This window comes from Ochotona princeps, chromosome 17 (genome assembly GCF_030435755.1).
Source record: "Ochotona princeps isolate mOchPri1 chromosome 17, mOchPri1.hap1, whole genome shotgun sequence".
Taxonomy (NCBI): Eukaryota; Metazoa; Chordata; class Mammalia; order Lagomorpha; family Ochotonidae; genus Ochotona; species Ochotona princeps.
In genome coordinates, this window is record NC_080848.1 from 10,177,739 (window position 1) to 10,204,001 (window position 26,263).

Below are 26,263 nucleotides of genomic sequence, written 5' to 3' on the forward strand. Positions count from 1 at the left end.
GAAATTAAAAAGCAGCAATCAACCTAGCCTAAATGCTCAAGAGCTTAGTGCAGGGGCCTATGAACTATGCCTTCCTGTCCCCACTAGGTTTTTGTAACAAGTTTTGTTAGAACACAGACACATTCAGTGGTTTACAGCTTGTCTGTGGCTGCATTTGTACTTCAGTGTCAGAGTTGAGCAGCTGCAAGAGAGACCATCTGGCCTTAGAAACAAAGTTTGCTATCTTGACAACAGGATGCTGGACTCTCTGCCACTGTCCATGCCCGCAATGATGGACTTAGGACTGTTTGTAAGGAACTATACTATTGTGATAATATGGGGGAGTCAATGGAGGGAGGAAGGGATATGGGTAAGAGAAATCCCAGAGCCTGTGGAACTATATCATAAAATCATAATTTTTTTTAAAAAGCAACAAATTTTGCTAATGCCTGGCTTAGACTCCAGCAAAGAATACCAACATGCAAACACATAATTAGAGTTGCTACAAGAGAACGTAGTACCTGAGATAGTTGAGAAAAAGAGCTAGAATATTGCAAGGAGAAATAATGTTGTTAAAAGTAACAGTTCACACAATGGTTAACAAAGTAGAAAAATAGGGAAATTTGGAGAGCACACCCAGTGTTGAATACACAGAGCTGTGGCTTCCCTTGTTTATACCTTTTTTTCTCCTTGGTAACATCAGACGAACCTACTGCAGCCCAATGATACAAAACCCAGAATGATTCAATGCTGAGTATAAACAATTACCATTTACTGTTAAGAAAAAAAAAAACAACAGGATTTTTAAAGAACACTGTCATCCTTCTGAAACACAAGTTTGACCACAAGCAGTGACAATGTGCAAAATGAAGCGAAAGATGGAAAGAGGAAAGTTTTCTTTTCCAGCTTGTCAGAACTTTCTGCAAGCTGTTCTGGTCCCTCATTATCCCCAAAAGTTTCAAGTGGTGGCTATTGTCACAAAGAGAGACCCCAAGCTGACCGACCCCAAGAACAGAAAACAAGCAGCCTGCTCTTTCATGGAAGTTGACATTCACCTGGTGACCAAACTAGGCCAACAAACAGTTGTGATGCTAAGCATTCGCACCTCCAGTCACCATGCTTCTAATCAGTCAGCTCCTTCAAGTGCCTGGGCATGAGAAAGGTGCCAGGGTGCCCAGTCTTCCCGGGCAGCTGCAAGACCTGCTTTCCAGGTCTTGCAGATCCTAATCAAAGTTCTCTACATAAGCATTTTCCCCCAGAAATCTCCATTTTGTGGTTGACTGAATTTACCCTCATGCCTTATCCCCAGAAGATACTGTTCGTACGTATATTCTGAACATAGGTGGGAGATCATGATTATAAATCAAAGCTATGTATGCAGAGGCTACTGTTTTAACTGTGCCCATCACCACTGACTTTGACACACACAAGAAGTCAGGTGTGTGTCAGAAAGCCACCCAGACATGCTGCTTGCCCTCTCTCTCTGACCCCTTTCAAACACATGCCACTTATACTTTCACAGCAGGAGGCTCCCCTGGCTGCTTCATTTGCACAACAGCTCCTCCAACAGGTTGAGTCCTTCCAGATGCAGAAAGTTTGAGTGAGATACTTAGAGGATGTTAAATAGTGAAATCTAGGGAATGGCTGCTTAAAGCTAGGCACATATTTGGAAATGATTTATCACAGACTGGGCTACTTTACAGGAAGACACCACAGAACAGAGAGATGGCACAAGGACAGAACTCTGGAAGGTTCTAGAGGAGCATGAGCAGATGGGGAGGGCTGACAGTAACATAAAAAAGACACCAGGTTATGACACAGAGCTGAGAAAAGCTGGTCTGTCAGAAACTGAAAGAATAATATGGCCCAAGACAGAAGCAGCAAACAGTCCCAAATTATCAAAGGAACATCACAGGCCATTTCACTGAAGTGTGTCTGTAAGATGTGGTCATTAGCAGCTTAACAGTCTCAGTGAAATGAAAAAGTCTACTGGACAATGTGGGGTAAGGAGCAAATAAGAAACTTGGCTATAAAAGAGCAAGGAAAAAAAATTTTAATCTATGTATCCATGTGCTTATTTTAGGCTAAAAGAGATGCATATATCTCACAGGCTGAGGAGAAATAATCAGTAGCTGGAAAGGACCTAGAGATAACTAAGAAAGGGACAAAACCTGTGAGGTGAGTGGGGGGGGAGAGGTATCAGTGCTGATGGGGGCTCTTCCTTGGAGACTGAAAATAATAATCAAGAACATGAAAAAAGATACATCCAAGGTTACAAATTAACAGACAGATCCTAATGTTCCAAGTCCAAGACAAAGTCATCTCCTGAAAACAAAGATAATACAAGATGAAGGTAACTGGGCTTGGAAAAACCCACTGAGAAAACTGAGCAAAGGGACTTAAGGCCAGGTGAAAGCAACGTGTGTGTGTGTGTGTGTGTGTGTGTGTGTGTGTGTGTGTGTGTGTGTGTGTGTGTGTGTGTGTGTGTGTGTGTGTGTGTGTGTGTGTGTGTGTGTGTGTGTGTGTGTGTGTTGGGAGAGCGGGGTAGCTCACAGGGTGTGTGCGTGTGTGTGTGTTTGTGTGGAGAGCGGGGTAGCTCACAGGGGGTGTGTGTGTGTGTGTCTGTGTGTGTGTTGGGAGAGTGGGGTAGCTCACAGGGTGTGTGCGTGTGTGTGTGTGTGTGTTGGGACAGCAGGGTAGCTCACAGGTTCCAGGGAGATGAGGAGGCTTGAATTTCCAGGGGTATTAATTCAACCAACAGCCTGCTTTCCTTCAAATGGTTCACAAGCACAGACCAGGCAGAAGGGATGGACACACAGAGAAGTATAGAACGCAGTGCTGGGGCGATGAGACCAGCCAACGACTGGAGCACCAATCTCCTTCTTCACTAGAGGACGGGTCTCCCTGTTCTGAGATGACTCCCACTGTCTGCAGCTCCATTTTCATTTTGTGCTCTATCATAGAAAATCTCTAACTTCAAGCCTATTATTGAATAACAGAATTTGAAAAAAACTAGTCCAACAAATAAAAAAAAAAACAATATAGTAAAAGCAAAGGGAAAGAGAACATGACCTACCAGAGCCTTGTAAAACAATAACTATAAAAGGCAACATATAGAAATGGATTTTTTTTTTCCCCTAAAACACCAAGATCCATAAAAGACGCACCTGCTAAACCCATGGAACAATGTGCTCACTGCCCACACACAGCCTACCTGCTTCAGGTCTGCAGGCTTTTTCTCTGGGGTTCGAATCTTAGGAATTTCAGCTCCAGGATTGCTTGTATCACTTTTACCTAAGAAAATATTTAAAAGTTTCTATGACTTTCCTATAGTAGCTCTATTTCCAATGACCAACCGATATCAGAGAAGCAGAATATTTTAAACATTTTACACCCATTGTTATCAATTTAGATTATTACTTGGGATTTGTTCTTAAACTTACAAAGTGGCCATTTCTCTACAAAAAAAAGAATATACATAGATGAAGCATACCTCACTGAGCAAAAGCTCAATAGAAGAATAACCTTAAAACCTCAAATAATTCCAAATGATTATGATGTGAATCTCGAGAAATTTTCAGCCTCGGTTCCTTTAGTAGGAACTTGCTGAAGATTGGATTTGTTTTACTTGAGAGTTACAGTGAGAAAGAGATCATGTTGGTTCACTTCCCAAAGGCCAAAATGGCTGGAGCTGGGCCAGTCCAAAGCCAGGAGCCAGGAGCCTCTTCCAGCTCTCCCAAGCGGGTGCAAGAGCCTAAGGGTTTGGGCAATTTCAAACTACGTTCCCAGGAACATTAGTAGGGAATCAAATCAGAAGTGGAACAGCTGGGACTCGAATCAGCACCCCTAAGGCACCTAGATGCCAGTGGCTTTACCTGCTATTCCTCAGCTTTAGTCTCAGCCTTGACTTTTTGTTTTTAAAATTTACTTATTGGGCCTGGCGGCGTGGCCTAGCGGCTAAAGTCCTCGCCTTGAAAGCCCCGGGATCCTATATGGGCGCCAGTTCTAATCCCGGCAGCTCCACTTCCCATCCAGCTCCCTGCTTGCGGCCTGGGAAAGCAGTCGAGGACGGCCCAATGCTTTGGGACCCTGCACCCGCGTGGGAGACCTGGAAGAGGTTCCAGGTTCCCAGCTTCGGATCGGCACGCACCAGCCCGTTGTGGCTCACTTGGGGAGTGAATCATCGGACGGAAGATCTTCCTCTCTGTCTCCTCCTCCTCTCTGTATATCTGACTTTGTAATAAAAATAAATTTAAAAAAAAAGAAAGTATATGTACCATTAAAAAAAAATTACTTATTTATTTCAAAGTCAGAGTTACAGATAGAGATGGAGAGATGTGGCCACAATGGCCAGGCTTGAGTGAGGTTGGAGTCAGGATCCAGGAGCATCATATGAGGTCATACACACACACACACACACACACACACACCAGGGGCCCAAACACTTGGGTCAAATTCTATTGTTTTTCTCAGGTCAGCAGCAGAGAGCTAGACTGAAACTAGAGCATTTGGGACATGAACTGGCACCAATGTCAGCACTGCAGGCAGCAGCTTTACATGCAATGCCACAGTGCCAGCCTCAGTCTTGTTTTGTTTTTGTTTTTGTTTTTGTCTGTTTGTTTTTTCCCTCTCTAGCTAAAATATTTGTTTATTTATTTGAAAGAATTACAGAGAGAAAAGGAAACACAGAGAGAATAATTTTCCATTCATTGGTTCAATCCCCAAGTGGTCACAATATGTGGGACTTGGCAAGGCTGGAGTCAGGAGGCACAAGTCTCACCCAGGTCTCCCCCTGCCATTCGCACACAGCTGGACCGAGAGCAGCATCCGTGGGACATGCGTCCACTACAAGCATCAGCCTGACTCACCATCCCACAACACTGGCCTCCAGCCTCATCTTCCTGAACTAGATACATGAAAGTATTCTCGACTATTCATGAAGGCTTTGGTCATTTACCAATAGTATTTAGCAAAAATATGAATGATGTATCAAGTCAATTTAGTAAAGCCTCTAAACTGAATAAAGATAATCTGAAGGAAAGTTACACTGTTTAAAAGTAACAGGTATCTTTGGCCTGGTGTGATAACATATCGGCTAAAGTCCTCGCCTTGAACGCCCCAGGATCCTATATGGGCACCAATTCTAATCCCACCAGCCCTGCTTCCCATCCACCTTCCTGCCTGTGGCCTGGGAAAGCAGTCAAGGACAGCTCAAAGCTTTGGGACCCTGCACCCACGTGGGAGACCTGGAAAAGCTCCTGGCTCCTGGCTTTGGAATGGCTCAGCTCCAGCTGTTGCGGCCGCTTGGGGAGTGAACCATCGGATGGAAGATCTTCCTCTCTGTCTCTCCTCCTTTCTGTATACCTGCCTTTCCAATAAAAATAAATAAATCTTAAAAAAAAGTTACAGGTATCAAACTAGTGTATATGAATGGTAAACAATAGGGGCACAAATAACAATTATAATAGACAAATAATTTCACATGTGAAAAACTAAGAACTAACTGCTGGCCCTGGCGTGATGGCTCAGTGGCCAAATCCTTGCCATGCATGCACCAGGATTCCATACGGGTGCTGGTTCGTGTCTCGGCTGCTCCACTTCCCATCCAGCTCCCTGCTTATGGCCTGGGAAAGAAGTGGAAGATGGCCCAAAGACTTGGGAACCTGCTCCCGCATGGGAGACCCGGAGGAAGTTCCTGGTTCCTGGCTTTGGATCAGCTCAGTTCCAGCCATTGCGGCCACTTGGGGAGTGAACCAGAGATAAGGAGATCTTTCCATCTCTCCTTCACTCTGTAAATCTGATTTTGCAATAAAAATAAATTTTAAAAAGTAAAATGAAAAAGAATTAACTGCTGGATATTTTAAGTATTTTGTAGGAATCCTTTATTTTATTTTTTATTCAGAAACATTCTTTTGAGAATGTCACTGGAACTTCAGAAAATTATTTATGCCAGAATAGCCTAGCCACTAAGCCCCAAGAAATAAAAACTACAGTATCTAAGATGAAAAATAAACTAGGTGGACTAGAATTAAAACATTCCAGGAGAAAGTTGGATAAACTTCAAGGCATGGTACAAAAAAGTCAAACATAAAGAAGATAAAAAGCTTTCTAGCAAAAAAATCAACCAAAAGAGTGACTGCAAACTATGGGGGAACACTAAGCATTCTTTCACATATGGGGAATTGGAATACCTAAAAAGGAAGGAGTGTCAGACACCCCTTCCCGGAAAAATCTGAAGGTGTGAAGGTTGAAAACTTGCAAACTTGATAAAAAGCACAAACTGGAAGATTTGAGAAGTTCAACAAACCCCAAAAAACAAGAAAAAAATTACACCAAAGCATGCCATAATTCAATTGCTAAAACCAATATAAAAATTCTTTCAAGCAGCCAAAGAGAAAAAAATATCTTACACACAGAAAAACAAGGATAATAATGCAATCAGTATTTTCAGTGGAAACAATGCAACTTAAAAAACAGCAGAATATCATTACTGGGGCCTGTGTTGTGGCACAGTGCAATAGTAACAGTCTGCCACACCAGCATTCAACAGGAGCATAGGTTGCTACACTTCCAGTCCAGCACCTGGGAAAGCAATGCAAAATGGCCTAAATGCTTGGGGCTTTATCACCCAAGTGGCCAACTCAGGTGGAGTTAGTTCGAGGTCCCTGGCTCTGGTCTGGCTTTCCCCTGGGCCGCTGCTGCATTTGGGGAGTGAGCCAGCAGATGGACGGTCTCTGCCTCTCCCTCTTTAACAACTCTGCCTTTCAAATAAAGTACATGTGGTAAAACTGCCCAGTCAAAATTCTTGAAAAAGTATCATTTTAAAAATGAAAGAAAACTAAAGATACTATCAGACAGATAAAAAAATCAAATACTTCATCACCAGTAGGTTTGAACTACAAGGAATGTTAAGCCATTGAAGCAGAGGAACGCTTTATAAGATACAAATATGCAGAAAGACTGACTATTTAGAAATCCAAAATACATGGATAAACATGAACTCCTGAGCCAGTGTATGGGATAGCATGTCAAGCCACTGCCTGTGACGTCATCCCACATGGACACCAGTTCAAGCCCTGGCTGCTCTACTTCCAATCCAGCTTCCTGCCAGTGCACCTAAGAAAGCAGCAGCACATGGTGCAACTGCTTGGGCCCCTGCACTCACGTGTAAGATCCCAAAAAAGCTCTTGGCTCTGCCCTAACTACTGTGGTTATTTGCACATGAGGCAGTGGTTGGAAGATCTCTGTATCTGTTTCTCCTTCCTGCTCTGTAACTTTGGTTTTCAAATAATAATAAAAAAAAACTTTTAAAAATAATCTCTTTAAAAGGATTTTGGCAACAACGTTTGAGTGAGAGGTAAGTTGTAACAGCTAAAATTGAAATATAGATTGACACCAGCATAAAGAACAGGAGAGAGGAGATGAAATATCATAGGGCTCTTTCACTGTGTGTAAGTGGGAAAATATAAATTTAAATGTAGACTACAGTAAGTTAATATATACTGCAAATCCCAAAGCAATTAAATACTGAGAGTTGGGACCCATGCAGTAGCCCAGCGGCTAAGGTCCTCCTCGCCTTACATACACTAGGATCTCATATGGGCACCAGTTCTAATCCCAGAGGCCCTGCTTCCCATCCAGCTTCCTGCATGAGGCCTGGGAAAGCAGTTGAGGATGGCCCAAGGCCTTGAGACCCTGCACGCATGTGGGAGACCCAGAAGTTGTTCCTGACTCCTGGCTTTGGATCAGCTCAGCTCTGGCTGTTGTGGCTGTTTAGAGAGTGAATCATTGGATGGAAGATCTTCCTCTCTGTCTCTCCTCCTCTCTATATATCTGACTTTCCAATTAAAAATATAAATAGATCTTTAAAAAAAAATACTAAGAGTATTGTAAGAGTTACGTAAAAAAACAAAGGAAACAAAATATAATTTTTCCATCAGATTCTCTCTCAAGGTGATCTCTAAGCCATGAGCAAGCTAACACTCGTGCTGCTGCAGGAACCTTCTGGATCAGATGCGCAGGTCCTACGTTCAGAAGAGCGTGAAGCAACTCACCATTCCGATTCTGCTCATGCTGCTCCTTCTCCTGATGCTGGTTCTGTGGCTGCCCTATGCTGACTGGAGGGTGATGCCCAAGGCCATACGGTATAGGAGAGCCCCGCCCATGTGTCTGCAGCAGGTTCATATTGTAGGCCATTGCTGCCTGGTGGGTAATGATTCGAGGATCAACTGCAAACCTACCCTGGTATCCTGTCCATGGTACCTAGGATATTACAAGAAATAGAGTAATTACATTAAATTTGTTTCAAATGGCAAACTTAGTATTGCTGAGCAGGAAAAGTGAGTACATACACATAGGTGCACAGACACATGTCAATCTGATCAAAAGTAACTGCTGTAAGGTTGATGTTAACAGCAATTGGTAGAACAATTGTTGTCTTTGCTGGCCAGAAAATGGTCCCCTGAATCTTTAGCATAAAGGAAAAATGAATGATTTTTCAGGTTACAAAGAAATTTTCAAGTTACAAAGAAATAATCGGTAATTATTCTTGGAGGAAGTCAATCATTTCATATTCTTTGAATCACCTCCCTTCGACACGAGTTTTTACATGTCAAAGATTACCATGAAAATTGCTTCTTTAAGCCATTAAGTGCACAGTTACATAGTTTAATAGACTACATGAGAGAAGGGGGAAAAGTTAAGAAATTAGTCCAAGGAGTCACAACTCAAAATCTAGGTATTTCAATTTTGGAATAATTTTAGAAATTCTTTTCTTTTTTTTTCAATTTTAAGAATACACCAAATTATTTAATATTCAATTACTATAAGTAAAATTTGAAGTTCATTAATTTGTGCTTTTGATTAACTCAACTTCACCTTGACAACAGAGGCAGAAAACTTGCTTAGGGATGTCTAAACACACCATCTCTGCATACTGACATAAAAAGAATAAACACATTTGAGCCTCTATTACTTGATTGTAACGTAACTGTTAAACACAATCTCTTAGAAAGCTTATAACATACGATATACTTTGACCAAGGAAAGAAAAATAAATCCTAAGGGACTTACTATATAAAGAAGATGATGCGCAATGCTAGCAGGCTGTCTCGGAAGAGATAACTAAAGTGCACAGTCTACGGGAAGTGGGCAGGAGGAACAGACTGCTTCCTGACAGTTACACTCCTCCTTGGCTGCCAGCAAGGATCAGCTACACTTGCAGCTAAGTACTTTTCCAACTTGGAGGGTGGACAGGGGTGCCAAACATCTTTGGCAATGAACAGTTCTACGTGAGATTACAACAGTAGCCTTAGTAAATGCAAGAAATTATTTCCCAGGTTATGTTCCTGGATTTAGAAACATCTGCTTAATTGCAAAGTAGCAAAATTACCAAAATTTCAAAAATGTCAAACACAATAAAAGTGGGTTTATAAATAAGATTGAAGGTTTCTAAAAATCTGCAATCTCCATAGTGGTTTTAAGTACCAGTGACATTTTATAAGGCTTGAAACATCCCAGATAAATTGAAACACAAGGCAACTAGAGTAATCCCATCCATCTATCTACCTGTTTCAATGAGCTGTCTTTCTCAGAACCAGTTGGTGACTTCCAGAAGAATAAAGAGCAAAAACAAAACCAAAACTAAACCAAGCCAAAACAAAACAAAACAAAACATCACTTTACAAAACAGGAGATCATTTTTCTCCATCGAAAATATTTTAAAAGAATGTAAAGGGATCTAAAACAAAACAATTCATACATTTCTTCACAGTTATGATAAGTAACAAACTTTAAGCAACAATTCATTTTCTTGGAGGATTTCAGAATGTGAAGCTTAAAGATACGAGTTGCTTTAGAAACAGCTATGGGCAATGAAAAGTTAAATAGAAAGAGCTTGGTGGAATAGTCTATGGGACTGTCACTAATCTAAGGAAACCAATTTTGCTTTGCCCAATAGAAAGAGTTTTAAATGTCCACTTACAGGTAAAGGCACCGACATAACTACATTCCCTCCATAGACAGCAGGTACATAAAGAATGCTCGTCCCAGTGTGAGGATCTATTCTTTGAACGGGGCTTGGAGATTTTCCCAAATTTGGGTGAGGTCCAAGAGGGGGTGGAGGAGTAAATGCTCTAATAGGATTGCCAATAAGTACGGAAGGATTGGGCTGAACTGGAAAATAAACAGAGAAGGAGGCGGCACTCAACAGCTGTACATATTCATCTAGACCAAAATAATTTAAATCATCCAACAGTAAAATATATCTCTCAGGTTTGCCAGAAGTAATCTTACAATTTAAAAAAAGTATTAATATCAAAGAATAAGGCATGATTTAAAAATCAAGTACTTTATAAGGGTCTCTAGGATTAGGTGGAAGTACGCAATGTCTTCCTGGAGTCATTTCAGCCAGACTGTCTGGGGAAGCAGAGACACTTTCTTTAGGAAAGCAAACGAGGCACACATCCCCTCCCCAGGAAGAGGCCTCCAAGACGAGCAAAACACGTAGCAGTTAAATAAACTTAAACTGGAAATTTAAGTAACCTGGTATTTGTAGGACATAAATATTTCCCAAAAACTTATTTTGCATAAAAGGTTGAAACGCATTATCTCAAAACCTTTAGATACGTACACTGATTACTTTTTTTTTAAAGCACTACTTTCCAAAATTACACACCCATGCACTTTTGCATTTTTATCAAGACCAGGTTTGTTGAATAAAGAATTAATTAGGTAAGGTTCCAAAGTGGCTGTTGGTGCATGAAACAGACTATCTCACCCTCTTCTTTCTCATAATGAAATCTGGCATCAATCTCTTGCATCCTAACATATTTCTAGAGGGTTAATTTTCCTACTTACCAATCCCATCATTCTGGAAATGATCATTCTGTGCATGATGGAGGCTTTTCCCCTTTAAAGAAAAAGACAAATGCATAATAATATAAATGTTTAATATTAGAAAATAATTATTTTCCACTGATATACAAATTGGATGTGAACAGCAACACTTAAAATTCAAAGTTGTGAGTATGTAATTAATAACCATTAGCCTGCTTTAAACCAATTTTCTTTTGATTTTTTATACCTGAAAGATAAACAAAAGAGACAGAGACCTCTCTTCTGCTGATTCACTCCCCGAATGCCTGGAAGAGCTGAGGCTGGGTTAGGCCTTAGCCCAGAGCCAGGTACTCAACACAGGTCTCCCACATGAGTAGGAAGAACCAAAATGCCTGGGCCACCATCAAGAAGCTGGAATAAGGACCTGAACCAGGCACTCTGAGATGGGATATGGACAACTCAAGTGGTGGCCACACTGCAGCACCAATGACCGCAGCTGTCTGCCCCACACTTTGTTTTTAAATGTTAAGTCATGCCCAGTTCAAGCAATACTGCTGAACCTCAAGTTACTCCAGTTTAAAATTAACAAAATTCTTTAATGGATTTTTTTAAAATAAAAGAAACATGCAATCATTATGGTTGAAAACTAAATTCTCTGTCTGTGTAGCTTCTCTATAAATTTTCTAATTAAACGACAAATAATAAAAACTGTTTTTCAAGGGAAATACGTCAGTTTTTAATACCTGGAGAATAAGAGTCTGAAAACATAAAGATGGTTCTGTATTTGTAATATTCTACATTCTAATATGATTCATGACATCTTTTTTTTTAAAAAAAAAAAGATTTATTTTATTTTATTGGAAAGGCAGATGTACAGAGAGGAGAGACAGAGAAGATCTTCCGTCCGATGATTCACTCCCCAGGTGACCACAATGGCCAGTGCTGTGCCGATCTGAAGCCCAAACCAGGAACTTCTTTCCAGGTCTCCCACGCGGGTGCAGGGTCCCAACGCTTTGGGCCGCCCTTAACTGCTCTCCCAGGCCACAAGCAGGGAGCTGGATGGGAAGTGGAGCTGCCGGGATCAGAACTGCACCCCACATGGGATCCCAGTGTGTTCAAGGCGAGGACTTTCACCATTACGCTATTGCGCCAGGCCCGATTCATGGCATCTTAAAGCATAAAATTTACTAAAGGAACAGCAAATTAGGCACTGCCCTAATTTGCTTCAGAAAGAATACAGCTAATTGCTAGACAGCAATTTGGCAATACATATCAAAAACGTCAAAAATCTGCATATTCCTTAATATAGTAATTGCACTTCCAGGAACTTATCCAAATGAAATAATTATGGATTTGGACACAGATGTTCATCACAGTATGGCTTATACGTGTGATGAGTGTTGACTATCCAAATATCTATCAAAGAAGGAGATATTAAATAAGTAATGACAGACTCACATGGTGGTGTATTAACCTAGCATTAAAATTGATAATACTTGGGCAAACACAGTATTTGAAGAGACAATGATCAGGAGTTTCTAAACCATTTTAAAAAAATTCTGGGTGTAAATTAAGTAAAGTGGCTGGAAGGGACCTGCATTCAATTCCTGACTCTGGCTCTCACCTTCAGGCCCTGGGAAGCAGCAGAGAAGGCTACAGAAACGGGGTTCCTACTACCCACGTGGGGGACTTGGCTTGGACACCCAGTTACTGGCTGCTGCAGAAATCTGAGAAGGGAGCCAACCAGTGACTGGGCATGTGCACTAGCTTACTTGCTCTCTCTGCCTTTCAAGAAGTTTATCAATACATTTCTCTTTCTGTTGGCTAAATGTAACCCAACTCACCTATATACACACAAAACTTTATCTGTACACCGCATCTGAAAACTAAAATATGGATAGTATTGATAGCATGGGTGGAAAAAAATAAGCAATGCTTCACATTTACTTATTATTTATTAATAGTCGGGGACCTTAAATATTCAGATGAGTGGTTAAGGCCAATTTTGCAGGTTAAAGTCAACTGATTATGGATCTACTCCTTAAAAAGTCAGAAAAAAGTAGCCAAAAAGAATCATAGTTGGTCCACTAACTGGAAATAGAAAAGCATTGGCACAGTGAGTGGCACAAGCTACAAAAACAGACTTTTGAGGAACAGAGAAGTGATAAGAACAGCAGAGAGAAGGAAAGGCAGTGATGGCAGAAGCTGGGGGAGATCAGGAGCAGGGCCAATAGAAGGGCTAGACGAGCAGTCAGCGGCACACCTGAGAGGTGAGAACCAGCGTCAGAGATCATTCCAAGAAGGACAGGACGCCATTCAGACTCCTTAGCCTCCAATTTTATGACTGGAACTTGTTAGCTACCCATCAACCAGGACCAACTACAGAGCCTGAGGACAAAGCCCAACAATTTAGATGAAGTGGTAAGCAGAAAGCCTCCACACCAAGGTGACTCGACCTTGTGAATATGTCAAGTCATGTGTCAAAATGAATTGGTGGAAACAATTAAAATGTGGACTTGAAACAGAAGACTATCATGGATGGAATCAATCTAATTATGCAAGCCAAAACACGAGAGAAGGGTTCTTCAGCTGGAGCCCCAGATCTGCAGTGCAGAGGAAGTGAAAGCTGTAGGACAAGGGAAGTCTGAGAAATTCCAAGGGAGAGGATACAAGCACAGCTGGCTCAGAGATTTAGGATACATTCAAGTGAGAAGCTTCTGGAAGCTAAGGATGACTGTTGACCAACAGCCAGCAAGGAGACAACCACGAGGAGCAGGGTACTGCCAGCAGTGGTGGGTGGGGGAAGGGGTGCACGGAAGCAGACTCCCAGAGCTCCCAGATAAGAGCTCTTTCAGCTAACACCTCCATCTCAGCCTTCTGAAGCTCAGGACTGAGAAACCAACTAGGCCCACAGTGCACATGTGACCCAACAGATCTGGGAGACAAAAGGACTGTGTTGTTTTAGAGTTGTAGGTTTGTTACAGTAGCAACAGAAAACTAACACAGAGTAACCACAGTTGAGGCAATCCTATACTGTCAACCGGAAGCCTGCTATACATCAGCACTTCCGGGGGGCTGTCTGACATACTCGATACAAAACCTAACTGGGGGCTCCCGCAAGAAAAGACAGTGGCATGTCTGTGAGCATAATTCAGCATTCAACACATTTCTAGAGATTATAATCCTCTGGCACATTCTGACTTAGAAGCTAACTATACAGCAGTAAATTTACTTTGGTTTATATAAAATACACAGTATTTGATAGTTTAAAAATAAAATAATGTGTAGCAGTAAATTAGAGTTAACAGCTCACTACTCATTCCATAAAAATAATTCCAAACTAATCTCATTCTGCCAATAAATCTACATGGACTTCTGCAGAATGCCTTTTAATGCAAGGGCTTTTATAAGCAAATGTAGCTTATAACATCTACCATTTATTCATTCAAATATTTGCTTTTTCATCAACTCATTCATAGTTTTCCATTCAAGCATTCAGGAAACATTTGCCGCGGGCCTGCCACATGTCCCCTCTGGTTGGGCACTGATGTGTCTGAGGGAAGCAGGGATGACACATTTTCTGATGTGGGACAGTGACACAGAACATGCGCAGTGAGGAATAGGTAGTGAAAAACTGACAAACGGACATCTATAAAACAATGTTATGGTCTTCCCAGGACCCATGCCTTATCTCTTCTCTGAGGAGTTTTTATGATGCAGACAAAAGAAATTAGTCCATTTTAGCAAAGCATCAAACTGCTGCTCGCAGTAGCTGCCCTTGGAGGAAGAGCAGGCAAGGCAGGCAGAAGCTTTGCTGTGTAATTCTGCAGGCTCCCGTGAGACACATGTGCCCTCGGCTGGGACTGACCTGGATAGAGTGTGGCCATGACCCACCCTGGACCCCAGAATATCTTGTATCCTGGCTAATCTGGCTGTTTCAAAGTTCTCTTATATACTATCCTAGTCTCTCTACCGAGACATTTTTGAAATTTTCCATAGTACAAAGCTAAATGAAAAAAAGATAACAGTACAAATTCAAACTTCATAGAATAATTTAATGGAAGTAAAACAGAATACTTGCAGGGGGAGGATTATGATGACAAAGAAAGCCTGTGACCCATTATACTTCCATAAGTATAAGTAAGCATAAGTAAGCATAAGTAAGTGAGCTACTTGTGTCAGTGACATGGAAAATAACTGGAGAAAATTTTCTAAAACATGTTTCTCTTTTTTATTTTTTATTTCAGAAGGAATGGGCATTTGGCAGGATGATTAAGTCACCACTTGGGATGCCTGTATCAGGTTGGGAACGCCTGCTGTGAGTTCCAGCTACTTCACCCCTGACCTAGCCTCCTGTTCATGAACACCATAGCAGGCAACAGACAGTCGCGCAAGTACTTATGTCCCTACTGGATGGAGCTTTGGGCTTCTGCACACGACCCAGCAGATAGAAGAGCTGTGTCTTTCTGCCTTTGCATTAAATGAAAATGCATACCTATACACATCCATATGTTTTTAAAACTGGGCCACAGCTGCGTCGGCCACAGGCATACAATCTTCCTTCACAAGAAAAACTCAACTTACACTCTACCGGGTGTACCGTAACCGTTATTCACTTATCAGACTGAGCACCCACTATGTGCAAAAAAGTGGGACAAGGCACAAGGCGTCACAGCAAGTACACAGAACAGAAATTCTGTCCCCATTGGGTTCATGGTTCAGGAACAGCAAATACATTCTTCACCTTCAAAGCAGACACAGAAAGCAAACTGTCAGATTTTGCTCCAGGTCAGGCACATTTGGTGTAATGGTTACCTGAATTGATGGCTAAATTGCACAACTACGTATGAAGAGTTTATTGCAATTACAGTATTATATTTTAAAATGGGAAAATGAGTACAATCATTTCATATCATCTACATTTTTTTAAAAAACTAGAAAAATGTCTCCCTGGGTCCCTACTCCTCACATCACCAAAGCTGTCTTCTATGCCCGGCAGCCATGTTTCGTGTTCTCTGATACCTCCTGCTTTTTGTTAAAGCTTCCTGAAGCTTTACTCATTGTTTAAGATTTACTTCTTAGCACCTATCACAGACCAAATATTGTTCCAGGCACAGAGACTAACATAATACCTAAAACAGGCAAAAATGCTCTGCCTTAATTGACCTTATATCTTATTTTAGTTTTGGCATTTTCCCAATCTTACAATATTTCCACCCAGCCAATAAACTACTCAAGACAATCCCTGAGGTGCCAATTGCCTTGAATTTAGATATTTCCCTGACCATCATCCGTGCACTCTTCTACAACCTGTCACAGGAGGACTGGGATGGGATGGGGTGGGTGGAAGTGCTTCTCTGTGCTTTCCCAGCACTCAGCCATGATAGCTGACACTGAAAGAAACTCACTTCTCCAGAACACTTCATTCCTGAAGAACGCCAAAGCACTGAAGCATCATTACATGTTAGGTCCATTTTATTAAGCTAAGAATATTATATTAATATAATAATATTAGTATAATAAGAAACATCATATTAACAGAGAAAGTAATTCTCTTCTTAGCTTAATACTTATTTAGCTGAAATTTTTTCAAAATATTAAGTCATCTATCATTCCTTACACATCAGGCTTTCCTTTCTTAAACTGAGGTTCAAAACTTACATAATCTTGGGCCCGGCGGCGTGGCCTAGCGGCTAAAGTCCTCGCCTTGAACACGTCGGGGTCCCATATGGGCGCCAGTTCTAATCCCGGCAGCTCCATTTCCCATCCAGCTCCCTGATTGTGGCCTGGGAAAGCAGTTGAGGACGGCCCAATGCTTTGGGACCCTGCACCCATGTGGGAGACCCGGAAGAGGTTCCTGGTTCCTGGCTTTGGATCGGGACAGCACCAGCCATTGTGCTCACTTGGGCAGTGAATCATCAGACGAAAGATCTTCCTCTCTGTCTCTCCGCCTCTCTCTGTACATCTACCTTTCCAATAAAAATAAATAATTTTTTTAAAAAATACTTACATAATCTTTTAATTCAGGCTACATTCATAACAAAAAATTTTAGAAATCTAGAATAAACACTCAGCATGCCATTCTCAGAACCCTCTTTAAACATTGCAGTAAATAAACTGAGTTGCCTCTGTCCAAGATAACCATGGTTCCAGTGGAGAAAGCCTCAACTGCCCCACCTTCACTCCCTTTAACCCGACTCCCACTATCCATCAACACAGGTCACTAGCAATAAAACAACACCTTCAAGAAGGCAGCTGAATTCTCTCCTGTGCCAAATACCACTTGTATAGTGAAGCAATCATCAATTTGTCTTTAAACCAATACTGTTCCCACCACATGATTCCTAGGAAATAGTAAGTTGTTAGGACATTTTTTGAGTACATGTGATGATACTTAACATCTTTTTTTTTAAAGATTTATTTATTTTTATTGAAAAAGCAGATATACAGAGAGGAGGAGAGACAAAGAAAAAGAGATTTCATCTGCTACTTCATTTGCCAAGCCACCACAACAGCTGGAGCTCAGCCGATCCAAAGCCAGGAACCAGGAGCCAGGAGCTTCTTCTGGGTCTCCCACACAGATGCAGGATCCCAAGGCCTTCGGCTGCCCTCGACTGCTTTCCCAGGCTACAAGCAGGGAGCTGGACGGGAAGCAGGGCTGCCAGGATTAGAACCGATGTCCATATGGGATCCCAGCACACTCAAGACCTGGACCTACACTATCTCACTTGTACTTTTTCTTTCTTTCTTTCTTTCTTTTTTTTTTTTTTTTTTTTTTTTTGAGAGAGAGAAAGCAGCAAGTAGGCAGACAAGTGGACAGAGAGAGCCCTCATGATCTGTTCACTCCCCTAACAACCACAATGACCAGCCCCATGCCATGTCAACCTGGGAGCAAGCTGTCTCACTACCCGAGCCCCTCTGCTGCTTCCCGGGTATACATCGGCAGGAAAACAGCTGAGTCAGGAATGGAGCCAGAACTCAAACCCAGGCCATCTGATAGACACGGTTGTCTCAACCCCTACACCAAAAACCCAAGCTGCTGGTGATAATCTTTAAACTGGTTTTATTCACGTTATCAGGTACCTGAAAGCATCACGAGGAGGATTATGACAGTAGCATGGCTAAACACTACTCTGTAGTTTCACTTACATGTCCAAATCTAGACAGTTCCTTGCAGAAATCATTTGCTACTTACTAACCTGCCACTCCAGTACTTAAAGCAACTTGCAACCCAGTAAGGCCCCTCACAGTCCCAGGCTCACTCTGTTCCCTTCCCTCCTTCAGTGTCACCTGCAGTGGCCTTACCTTGGGTGGTGACTGCTGCTGCTTGCTGACGCTTCCCGCATGCTGTAGTCGCAGAGCCCGGGGGATAAATTCAGGTGCCAGTGGATTCAACACATAAGTCTTCTTCAGTTCTAAAGCCTCCAATTGAGCCTTGATCTGCTCAAACGTGATCCCATGCAGGCTATTATTTTCATGACACAGCGCAATAAACCGCTCCCAAAATTTCCTACAGAAAAGATTTAAAGGATCACTTTATAATTTTGAAGAATGAGCTCACAGAATGCGAGTTACTTAAACTTAAAGATAATTTCAAATTCTCCCACTATTACCACCCCAAAGTCTTAACACTCAGAGCTAGCTAAGATTTAGGTATAATCTTTCTTCCAGATCATAAGACTTGCAGAAGCTTGGTTCTGAAACCTAGTTGTGCCTCACATACTTTTTAAAGATTTATTTATTTTTTATTGAAAAGTCAGATATACATAGAGGAGGAGAGACAGAGAAGAGGATCTTCTGTCTGTTGATTCACTCCCCAAATGGCCGCAACAGTCAGAGCTGAGCCAATCCAAAGCCAGGAGTCCAGAGCCTCTTCCAGGTCTCTCACATGGGCACAGCATCCCAAGATTCTGGTCCATCCTCAACTATCTTCCCATGATACGAGCATGGAGCTAGATGGGAAGTGGGACCGCTGGGATTAGAACCAGTACCCATATGGGATCCCAGCGCATGCAAGGTGAGGACTTTAGCCACTAGACTATTGTGCCAGGCCCAGTTGTGCCTCATATTAACAGTACATACAAAACAGGCTCTCAGGATTTTGGCTAAGTGCACGTAACATAGTTAGCACTCAGTTATCCATGTCTCCAGAATGATGCTTTTGGCTATTCACATTAATGATTTTAAAACTTGAGACACTCACTATAGAAAATACTTCACACTAGGTATACATACATTCACATACACATGCACAACAGCTTCAAAAAGTCCACAGGTCTCCTCATACATCTACATACATATACCTCCTATATTTATACATCAATATGATTTATAGAATTAGAATTGACATAGACACAGGTACATTGTACATACACAGACACACACACATATATATACACCCATGTATCTGAACTGTAAGGTGAAATCAGCTTGGTGCTGCCTAACTAAGAAAAAGCCAACTTGGGACACAAATTTGAGCCACAGATAGCCCTCATGAAGAGACTTGGGAAATAACCAGCTACCCAAATGTTTTTTTCTTAATGTCACAAGCACATTAACTGAAATGCTAAAGTAGAAAACTGGATGAAAAACTTTCTGAAGTTGTATACTGTCACTCCTAAAAGTTTGAAAATTGTTCTCTAAATATTAAAATTATTAAACATATATTACAAACAGCAACATAAGTCTTGAAATCTTAAGCTACTAATAAATATATATATATTTAAATGAAGTTTAATATAAGGCTCAAATAATGCTTTAATAAGCTATAAAATAGGATATGGTCTCTTCCCACATTTGTATCTTTACATCTAGGTATAAAACAGATTATCAAGAACACTTGAAGAAACATAAATGAAAATATCATGTCAAAGAATTAGTAAATGAATGGGACCTGTGATACCAATACACTCATGAACTTTGTAGAACTTAATTTTGAATACTGTTTGTTATACATGTTACTTCTGCATCTTTCCTGATCCTTAAAAGGAGGCTCAAGAAATAGGTCCAGAAAAAAAAAAGTTAAGCCTGTTATATAAACAGAAAAGGCTAAAAATGCCACAAAATATATTACAAAACATATTAAATATATGTTTCTGACCATAAGGCAAAATGGTTAAGAACAAAATCATTCAGTTACAGGAATTATGTCCTTCTTAGAAACGTATACTAAAAGCTGCTCCAGATTTTCATTCTTTTTTTCTTTTACTTTTTAATTATTATTAAAATTTTACGATACATGTCCATACGCACTGGGATTTCCCTTACCTCCTCCCCAAGTTCCCTCCTCCCCGCCACTGAGTTTCCCTATATTATTACTATAGCATAGTAATATGAAGAACTATAATATGGTTCTTCATAAACAGTGATATATGCCCATCATTGCAGGCATGGACAATGCCAGAGAGTCCAGCATCCTACTGTCAACATATAGTGAACAGTTTCATTGGGAGTCCATCTTTGTCTGGAAGTAGAGATGCTTACTGCATTTTATCCTCACAACTGGATATGACAGTCTCCATTACACAGTGACTGTACATCCCCTTAAATGAAAAGCCACAATACAAAATCAGCAACATGAAGAAAAATAGAAATTCACAACACCATGAAGTAAAATAACATGCTACTGGATATGATAGTCTCCATCACACAGTTACTGTAATGAAAAACCACAGAACAAAATCAACAACAGGGAAAAAACAAAGAAATGAAAATGCCATGAAGTTAAATAATATGCTACTGAATGACTAATATGTCACTGAAGGAATGGAAATCAAGAACCATCTTGTATAAAATGTTGCTACTGCATGCTCTATGAGTCAGTGAAGAATTTAATGAGAAAGTGTTTTGAAGAGATGAAACTAAAAAAAATAAAAAAAATCCATGAGATACAGTTTCCACTGATCTTTGTTGGTGAGATGTCTTCATGTCTCCTGTAGGCAACAAATAGATGGGTTTCATTTTTTAATCCAGTCTACTTATTTATGACATCTGATCAATGGTTTAAGCCATTTACATTCAGGATTAATATGAATGGGTAGTGATTTGGTCCTGTCATTTTAGCCATGGGTTTGTTTATTGATTTAGTCTTGTTATTTTACTGGGCTGTTCTTTATATTTACCTTTGGTTTTGGTGGGCGGTATTCCTTTTCTCTGTCAAAAGGACATCTTTAAGTATCATTTGTAGGGCAAGTTTGCAAGAGGCATATTCTTTTAACTTGTCTTTATTGTGGAAGAATTTTATTTCATTTTCAAAGACAAAGGAAAGCCTTGGTGGGCATTTTATCCTGGGCCAACAATTTTTTGCTTCTAGAATCTATAATGTCATTCCATTCTCTTCTGGCCTGTAGAGTTTCCTGAAAGAGGTCTCCTGTGAATTTAACTGGCATTCCTTTATATGTCAACTGATTTTTTTTTCACGTGCACATTTAAGGATCTTTTCCTTATGTTTGATTGAAAAGAGCTGGATTTTACTTCCTGTGGTTGGTACACCGCTCTTTGTTTGCAGTCACTTGTGCCACTCCCTCCAGAGAGTTCCAGGTCTGGGTCCTTATGTTAAGATTTCCACCATGGTCTCCATAGTCACAGTTCCTGGTTCACCACTCTCCACTTCCTGTGATACAGTGCTGAGGCTGCATCGTTGTCTGTACAACCTTTCTCCCACTTCCAGTTCGAGCAGTTCCCAGGATTAGGGAGACACCAGGTATCCTATATAGCTAGGCTGTTGGTGGTGCTGATCTTGCTGGAACCTGTTGGCTGTTAGGTCTGAGGGCCATACAGACCTATTTTGACCCGTACGATGCCATAGTTGGTATTATTTTCCCTGTGGGACTAGTGCAAGTCACTGACCTCAGTGAGTTTTCACTGAGCTCAGTGTATGAGCAGCTCACAGTTGCCCCTGCAGTCTTAAAGCCTTTCCCACTGTACAAAATGGCATCTGATGTGCCACTACTAGAGTTCTTGGTCTCCTGGCCATCATGTCTGAGGGCTACCCTGGCCTATCTTGGGGGAAACCTTAGGATGCCACATTGTTGCAGTTCACTGAGCCAGAAATGAGTTCACTCCCAGCTCAGTGCATGTGCAGTCTTGTCCCATAGCCTTTGCCTCCCTATACAAAATGGTGCCTGATGCGGCTCTAAAGACTGGACTGGGCTATGAAATACATCTTGTTCCCACACTGCCCATCTGGTACCTGCCGCTCTGTCTCTGCTCCTGATCAAATCAAACAGACCAGCAGGACGGGCAGTTCTTTGTCTGGGTTCACCTCCTGAGCTCCTGGTAAACACCCCTTCCCACCTTATTGCTGGTGGAGTTCCAGCTGCAGTTCAGATCACCACTTGCTGAATGCTGCTGGAGTACCAGTCACTGCAACACCACACTGTTGTGTCCACTGCTTTCCCATGTCTGTCAGTCTTTAGTTACCCCTCTGCTGTGGTTCTGTCCTCTTGCATTTCCTGGAATGTGCCCTCTATGCTTCACACTGGCTAATGTTTCTCCGTCTGTTTAAATGTGTCCTTACCCTATTCCGCCATCTCAATTCTCCCTCCCCCCAATTTTTATTCTTAATACCCCTTCTGGAGTTGGTGTGGAGGCATAGTAGATTATCCCTCCCCCTGAGGCACCAGGATCCCATATGGGCATCAGTTCTAGTTCCATCTGCTCTACTTCTAATCCAGTTCACTGTTAATAGCTTAGGATAGCAGCAGAGGACAGTCCAATGCCTTGGCCCCCTGCATCCATGTGGGAGACCCAGATGAATCTCCTAACTCCCAGCTTTGGATCAGCTAAACTCTGGCCATTGCAACCATTTAGGGCGTGAACCAGCAGATGTAAGATCTGACTCTCCCTTTTTCTAACTCTTTCAAGTAAAATAAATAAATCTTTAGGACTGGAGCGTGGTAGCCTAGTGGTGGGGATCCTTGTCTTGAATGCACTGGGATCCCATATGAGTGCCAGTTTGTGTCCCAGTGGTCCCACTTCCCTTTCAGTTCCCTGTTTGTGGCCTGGGAAGGCACTCAAGGATGGCACAAAGCCTTGGAACCCTGCACCCGTGTGGGAGACCTGGAGGGAGCTCCTTGTTCCTGGCTTCTGATCGGCTCAGCTCTAGCCGATCACTTGAGGAGTGAACCAGCAGATCGAAGATCTTCCTCTCTGTCTCTCCTCTCTGTGAATCTAACTTCCCACTAAAAATAAATAACCCTTTTAAATAAACAAATAAATCTTGGGCCCGGCAGCGTGGCCTAGCGGCTAAAGTCCTCGCCTTGAAAGCCCCAGGATCTCATATGGGCGCCGGTTCTAATCCCGGCAGCTCCACTTCCCATCCAGCTCCCTGCCTGTGACCTGGGAAAGCAGTAGAGGATGGCCCAATGCATTGGGACACTGCACCCGCGTGGGAGACCCGGAAGAGGTTCCAGGTTCCCGGCATCGGATCGGCGCGCAGCGGCCCGTTGCGGCTCACTTGGGGAGTGAATCATCGGATGGAAGATCTTCCTCTCTGTCTCTCCTCCTCTCTGTATATCTGGCTGTAATAAAATGAATAAATCTTTAAAAAAATAAACAAATAAATCTTTAAAAAAGAACTCTTCACCTTCCAGTTCCCTGCCCTCCCACTCCAAACAAGAACATGAGAAACCCCACGAAAAGGTTTTCTTTAATACAGCATTCAGTATCCAAAATTCACACATTTAAGTGTATCACAATTTGTCAACACAGTTCTACTATATGAGTCTACTAACTGTTCCAAAAGAATTTTGTTTTAGTCCAAGTGACAAAATAAAAGCTTTGTAAAGTCGCATTTCATGTTTGTTCTGGACTTTAAGACAAAACTGAACAAGAATAGATTGGCTCTTATTCTATCTAGTTCAGTTTTTAGCATTAACTCCTTACGTTAAAACCCTGTATTTTGTCCTTACATTGACCCTCAATGACACTGAACAGGATCTAAAGTCAGAGTAAGTCAAGCAGAACCTTCCAGACCCCTCCCATTTCACCAGAAGTTGGTGGTGGATCGGAATCACAATCTGTCATCTCAGGGGTCTCCAGGCCACAGCCCTCAAGCCCAAGGGTACCGGCTGGGAAATAAGGCTATGCACTTACTGTACATTAACTGTAAGTTAACCCCACTGTTAATAAAGTTTAAATCTGACATGTCTTTTCACTGCCTCACTGATACAGTTAAATGGTCAGGTACATGGATCCTAGAACTGTAGATCAGGTTGATATTGTGATTCTGCCTGCCACCCAGTAGCTGTGTGACCTTGGGCAAATTACTTTAACCTCCCTATCTCAATTTTCTTATGTGTACAAGAAGGAACCAGCAGGGTTATTATTATTCCTTATTACAGAAAAGAATTTGTTTATCCCTTACAAATTTTGAGAGAAACATATTTTTCCCTTAACAAGTCTTAGTTATAAAAGCTAAGAATCCTTTTATCTTAGTGAAGGCTCTTTCAAAGAATATTCACATTGTCTTTATTTAATTCCCTGACACTTAGCTGAAGTCTCTTGGCCAGCATTACGAGGCATTTCTGAATACTTGTTAAGTGGAAGAATCAGTTACACCACTATGCATGGTGTTTAAAGACTTAACTAACTCTCCTCGGGATGCTAACACACTATCAAATCAATCTCTCTCTCTCTCTCTCTCTCTCTCTCTCTCTTTTCATAATAATGTTGGTTAGAGAACCTAAGTGTGTCACAGGCTTAAGTATTTCAAAGGACATAACCTTACTTTCAATCACTGCATGAATATAACATCTCATTTTGGATTTATGTTCGCCTTTCTTAAAAGGCACATGAATAAATTATTGGAAGATAACCTGATATCTTTAGGTCTTCCTTGGGAATTTATGTATGCAAACTCACCCAGACATATACACATCGCTCTACATATACACATTTACATAGTCGCTGAGTAAATAATTGCTCTAACGAAGAAATTCAGCTAAAGCAAAGATTTTCCCCAGTCATTCTCCCCACGGCTTTCATTTAGGTCAGATTCATCTATGCCTATTTGTCACTTCCCAGGAAAGTCAGAGTAACTCAGAGAGCAGAGCATGGGTTTGGAAGTCAATCTGTCATCTATCAGAGTGAACCACATAACAGCCATGTGACCCAGGGTAGTTATTTAAGCTCTCGGATTCACGCTGTCCACTTAAAATGCAAATAAAATACCCATACTGCAGAACTGCTGGGACAATTGTGCACAAAGCACTTAAAACGGCACCTGGTAGAGAACTCTGTCAATACACAGCAGCCACGACATGAGTGCAGATGGCTTCGCAAATGAGGAAAGGAAGAAAATACAACAATACATAAGCAATAGAAAATATAGTAACTACCCCTTGAAAACTTGATATTTTGGAATATCATATTAGGTTTCTGTAACAAAATTGGGTAGCAAAATCCTTATGGATTCAAACTTCTAAGACTTCATTCTTCTATTCTTAAAGAACCCAAGAATTACACTATGTTCTCTGGGTTGTAATCTCACTTTTATTGTCAGATTAAATCAACTTCTACCAAGATGAGCAAGACTAAAGTTTAAATATATCCACATCTCCAATTACCCACTCTTGGGCTACAGCCATGATTAAATTGTACAAATAAAACAGATAAACAACATTCCACTTAACCACACAAGGCATTATTTTTCCCACAGCACAATATATTTATCTCTCTGATAACACTTATCTTATAAATTAATTTGCAGTCCTTGGCACACCACAGCTGAGTAGTAAGAAGTAAGCAAGCAGTATACTCAGCATTCAGCTACAAAGTAGCCTTGGGTAATTCTGACAGTACGGCCTCAGTGAGAATTATTCACCTATCCGCTCTGGGAAAAACAACCACTTATGTCAGAAAAGGGGTGAAAAACGCTGATCTCATGCAATTCACAGCATATGACTCCACAGAAGAACGGCTTCTTTAAAAATATTCAGGTCAAAAAAATATATATATATATGTATATATATGCTTATATATAAAGAGAGCTCAAAACTAACAGCCCAACATAGTCTTAGACCTGTTTCCCTCTACTGTTTTCAGTTGTTTTTTTTAATATACATATGCATATCACCTCACTCTATAACTGTGTTTTAAAATACTGAATCCTAATCAAACTCCACAGGCTCTCACATATCAACTGGTAACTATAGGGCTGCTGCTATGTAGTTTAGACCCCTGTGGCCCATATTGGAGTACCTGGGCTGGATATGTGCCTCAGGCTCCCAAACTCGAGTTTCTGACTAACCCAGACCTTGAGAGAGCTCAAAAGGGTGGGCCCCTGCCACCCACATGGGAGACATGGACTGAGTTTCTAGCTCCTGGTTTCGGTCCCCTAACTATTTCAAGACTTTGAGGTTGTTCTCTTTGTCTCTTTTTCCTACCTTTGCATTCGGATAAATAAATTTTTTTTGAAAAGTGGAACTAAAGTAATAAAGAAGGGGAA

At 41.3% G+C, this 26,263-nt stretch overlaps 1 protein-coding gene across 5 annotated transcripts in view; it reads right to left on the reverse strand.

The window, feature by feature from the left end:
- Positions 1-26,263, reverse strand: part of HELZ (helicase with zinc finger) — a 142,245-nt gene that overhangs the window by 25,319 nt on the left and 90,663 nt on the right. For all 5 annotated transcript variants that reach the window (XM_058676247.1, XM_058676249.1, XM_058676246.1 and 2 more), the window contains 5 exons: positions 18,121-18,325; positions 10,837-10,888; positions 9,962-10,152; positions 8,034-8,241; positions 3,194-3,273 (listed from right to left, as the gene is read on the reverse strand). In XM_058676247.1, the coding sequence (XP_058532230.1) occupies positions 3,194-3,273; positions 8,034-8,241; positions 9,962-10,152; positions 10,837-10,888; positions 18,121-18,325 (736 nt within the window). The remainder of the gene's footprint in view (positions 1-3,193; positions 3,274-8,033; positions 8,242-9,961; positions 10,153-10,836; positions 10,889-18,120; positions 18,326-26,263) is intronic.